The sequence below is a fragment of the Gossypium raimondii genome, chromosome 4, assembly GCF_025698545.1.
Source record: "Gossypium raimondii isolate GPD5lz chromosome 4, ASM2569854v1, whole genome shotgun sequence".
Lineage (NCBI taxonomy): Eukaryota > Viridiplantae > Streptophyta > Magnoliopsida > Malvales > Malvaceae > Gossypium > Gossypium raimondii.
The window spans coordinates 6465300-6470194 of NC_068568.1; the positions used below are offsets into that span (position 1 = coordinate 6465300).

The window sequence follows — 4895 nt, forward strand, 5'->3', positions numbered from 1 at the left end:
AAAAAAATTGAGATATAATTTAAGAGTGAAATTACGAATGAAACCTTTGATTTTATGTAATAAGTAGAAGGAAAGAGGGCAAAAAGGATAGAATGGATGTTGAGATTTTGCTGTATCCAGAAACCAACGGCTAACAATATGTTGTCCCCTGCGATGCATGCCCGACGAGTGGTTGCCTTGTCTATAAAGGGGGTTTTGTGAAGGGTACTTGCGTACTTTCATTACCGCACCCATTATAATGTCTTTGGGTGAGCTCCAGCTGTAACCATAATGACATCGACCTGACTTCACCCCTTTCAATCCTTAATTACGAGGGCATGTATGTCCGACCACTTTATTTTCGTACATTTACCGAAAGACCCACCTGATTTTTCATGACCAAACTACCCCTCCCATCCCTCAAACTCTCCGCAGGGAGGATAACATAGTCGTCCGTCCAATCAAACACAAAATCTCTTGAATTTTTTTATTTATATTTTTAAAATTTTTGATGATATGAAAGAGTGAATTAAATCATAACTCAAATTACGAAGATGAGGAAAGAATGTTTGAGAAATAAATACGTAAAAGATATCTCTTATTTCTAAAAATGAAGTGAAGTGAAGAAATGGGACTTTCAAACTGCCCCCACAGATCACAGATGTACGTGTAGGTAAATGAGTAAATAATTGGAAACAGCTACGGTTATTCCCATACGCATAGGGAGGAAGTCGAAGTAAACTAGGCTTCCAACTTTAGACGCTTTCACTTCTGCTTTAAATCAATTACTTCAACCATTTCGATTTTAAGCTTGTTTAAACGTTTTTTGTTAAAATAACGTCAAAAAGAGATTGAGTCTAGTTTACGCCAATTGGATCCCCTGCCCTCCTTATTCTATTCGCCTCTTAAGAACCCCCCCACCATTACCCTTCTATAAAGACGCCACACTTTTCCCTCTCAATTACCCACCACCCCTCTCTCTCTCTCTCTCTCTCTCATATCGCCAATTGTGTTGAAGATGGAGAAGCTTAGTTTTGTAAAGAATGGTGTGCTGAGATTGCCTCCTGGCTTTCGTTTCCATCCTACGGATGAAGAGTTAGTGGTTCAGTACTTGAGACGAAAAGTGCTTGCTTGCCCTTTGCCTGCCTCTATCATACCCGAAGTCGATGTTTGTAAAGCTGACCCTTGGGATTTGCCAGGTTGGTTTTAATTTCTCATTTACCACCAAATCTCTTGGGACCATAAATTAGATTTTTTTCTGGATGTTCGTTTGTGTGGTTGAGCAGGTGATTTGGAGCAGGAGAGGTATTTTTTCAGCACTAGAGAAGCCAAGTATCCTAATACCAATAGATCCAACAGAGCCACAATTTCAGGTTACTGGAAAGCAACTGGAATCGACAAACAAATTGTAACATCTAGGAGTAACCAAGCTGTGGGTATGAAGAAAACTCTGGTTTTTTATAGAGGAAAAGCCCCAAATGGATGTAGGACTGATTGGATTATGCATGAATATCGCGTTGTTAGCACCGAGACAGCTGCTTGCAATGCCCCACCCAATAAGAAGAACCAAACTCAGGTCAATTGCCATATTACATTGTTGCTTTCATTATGCCTGTATGTGTTGGTCAAAGCAAAATCATTGATTTTGTATTAAAAAACTTTGTGCAGAACAATGTGGTGCCGATGGAAAATTGGGTGCTGTGCCGTATATTCTTGAAGAAAAGAGGTGCTAAAAACGATGAAGAAGGCCTGCAATCTTGCAACCAAAGAATTGGTAAATTAAGGACAAGCAAGCCTGTCTTCTATGATTTCCTGACCAAAGACAGGACTGACTTAAACCTAGCCCCTTCTTCCTCGTCATCTGTCTCCAGTGGGATCACCCAAGTTTCAAATAATGACGCGGATGACCACGAGGAAAGCAGTTGTTGCAATAGTTTTCCTTATTTCAGAAGAAAACCTTAAAAAGTCACAGTTCACACCCCTTTTTTTGTTTTTTTCTCTTTTCCTGCCTGTACCAGTAGCTCGGATTCTGATTAGCCAATCAGTGTAACATCTTCAAAGAAAAGAAAAGAAAAAACTAGTCTAGTGTTTGGTAATTTATGTCTTTGTGTCTCTTTGTCTGTGATTATAAGGAAGAGATAGAATTCGGCATTAACTATTAAATGAAAGAGCAAACCGTGTTATAAAACATGGTTATCCCCTTTTAATGTAATCTCTAAATGTTATCAAGTTAGTGATATTACCCTCCTTTTGGTACCTCATTTATGGTCAACTTCACTTTGATTTGCACATGAGCATTGTAAAGCTAGGTAAAAAAGGCTAATGGTTTTTAAAAGAAGGAAATGCAGAAAAAGAAAAAGGCATACAGTAATATATATATGAGAACTTTAGCAAAAGCTGAAATCTTTTTGGGAAGCACGAGAATAAGGCATAAGATCTTTGCAAATCAGCATTTGGGCGAGTTTGTAGTCACTTGAAAAGAAAAAGAACCCAATTCCCATTGACATCCACTACTTCACCATGGTCAGAATCTTCACCAAAAAGATATCATAAACGGCGGCACCTAGTTCTCATATTCCTTCATCGACACTCCATTCCAGTATGATATCATTGAAAGATGAGCCCAACCAACTCTTATAACCAGAAACTGACATTCGGATCTTTAATTTTTTTCAAATCAGTACAATGAACAGGGAAGTGTGTGTAGGTCCAAGGTTGTAGGCAAACAGGGTTAACTAAAAACTTTGAAATTAAAAGACTAGTTGGTGGAAGTAAGGAGACTAAATTGTTAATGATACTAGATCCTTTTATTCATAAAACTTAAACTTGAAACTCCAAGATTTTTTCACCTCCTTTCTACGTATCGCCATTTAAGTATTACTTGTAGGTAAAAAAATGGTCACCCTCATTTAACTTGGTACACAATAGAAAAATAGTCTCATGCTTTGAAATTTTGTAGCTCAATTGGATTTCAACAGTAAGATTCTCCCACGATTGTGCACCTACCCTGCAGTATTTGCACCAAAATAATAGATATATAGAAAAATAACGGTAAAAGTTGTACTGGAAGTCAGATTGTGTTTTGCCTCCTTTACTAAAAAATAGGTAAATTAGTCCTTGTATATTAGATCAAATAGTAAATTGATCCTTTTGTTAAAAAGTTAATTCAAATTCTTTCTTACTGTTAAAAATTGGTCTATATGCGTGATTCCATTAACCACATTAGTTTTTACCGTGGAAATAGATGAAATACTTAACAAATAGGATGAATTTACTCTTTGATTTAATGTATAAAGATTAATTTATCTATCTTTTAAATAAAAGAAAAAAGAAGTAAAATACAATTTGACTCATAATATAAGGGGCTCTATTGTAATTGTACCACAAATAACTTATTGTATTTTGTTTTAGGGGGCAGTAGTCTCCTTCTATGAGTGGTACCTTTTGGAATTATTGATTTTGTGAGAGAAGGGAGGACTAAGGAGCAGCTTTACTGTTGCGGAGCACACGTGTCTTGCATGCAAAGGAGGATGTCCCCTTTTATTGTTGACTCACTCCTGATTAATTAAACCCCATAAACCTAAGCCGAAAATACAAGTTATCAATGATGGTAATCATCCATGACTTGTTGAGCCAAAATATGATTATAAAACAATATAAAATTAGATACTTACTTACATAAGGATGTGATATCATTAACCTGAAAGCTTGAACAGTGGGCGATGGAGCTTTGTGTGCTCGCCAAGTGGATGCCACACAGGCGGAGGGCGGCATAAAATTATATATATCTTCACTATCTCCATAATTGAGTGCAATGCCATAACAGGCAAGGCAAAAACAACACGATCCAAGTTTAATATATGAGAGGGATGATTGATGAGGTCAGTCTGTAATTTGGTTTTGGGGAAAAACAAATAGTGCAATCTAAACTTTAACAAGTTATTGAATGAGTCAATCATTTTCCTTTTTTATTTAGTAATGAAATATTTTTCTATTAACAGTGTTGGCATTCGGGCTTTGAGCCTATAAATTCAAAATTTTACTGCTTCCATCGGTTAATTAGTTGAGTTGGATTTAGTTAAGAATTGTATTATTCATAGATTTGAAATTCAGTCGTCATATTTTTATTTTTTAAGAATTTAATCTCTCTACTTTTCAGATTTCAAAATTCAGACCCAATTGTTCATACTGTTAATTTTGTTGGTGTGACATTTTGAAATTAAAAAGAAACACCCACTCGATAGCAATGTAACTGAACAAAATGATCTTGTAATGAAGCTTAAGTAACAAAATAATTTTAAAACTTACGAGGAATATAAAGAATTTATGATATATTTTAATATAATAAATAAACAGATTGGATTGGTTCAAAATCATTTTGACTGAAATTCAAGTTAAAATAATAATCAATGATAGTATTAAAATAAAAATTCCATCATCTTCCTATCCTAAGGAGCTCACTAAGATAAGCAAATGCGGAAAATGGGTTATAGATCATCTCACGCTATTGCACATCTTTACGCAACACATTTATATACATGTTTTTTCTTTTCAATACATTTAATTTTAATTAAGAAGATTATAGTTTCAAATATTTTAGTATGATGGTCAAAAGCTTTTATCATAATATAAATTGATCTCTTACTTCATATTATCATAATATATTATTTAGCTTGATAAACTATAATCATATTTTTCATAAGTACTATTCACATAAAACATCTTCGATTATCTTCGTAATAACCGAGATAAAATTTGATGTTTTTATGATATTCAAGAGTTAATATGATTCGATAAAGAAGAAACTTGGACTACATTCGATCCTTACTGATGTGATTCTTACACGTTTAAGCATCGTAGATTGGCCACAATCCATAAATTAAAATACATTGCTTTCGATAAAAAAAAATCAACAC

At 34.7% G+C, this 4895-nt stretch overlaps 1 protein-coding gene across 1 annotated transcript; it reads left to right on the forward strand.

The window, feature by feature from the left end:
* The first annotated feature begins 911 nt into the window (after positions 1-911).
* On the forward strand, positions 912-2235 carry LOC105780301 (NAC domain-containing protein 83). Its single transcript, XM_012604543.2, has 3 exons — positions 912-1178; positions 1266-1555; positions 1648-2235. The coding sequence occupies exons 1-3, from the start codon at positions 998-1000 to the stop codon at positions 1939-1941; spliced, it is 765 nt and encodes a 254-aa protein (XP_012459997.1). The 5' UTR covers positions 912-997; the 3' UTR covers positions 1942-2235.
* Positions 2236-4895: the final 2660 nt, after the last annotated feature.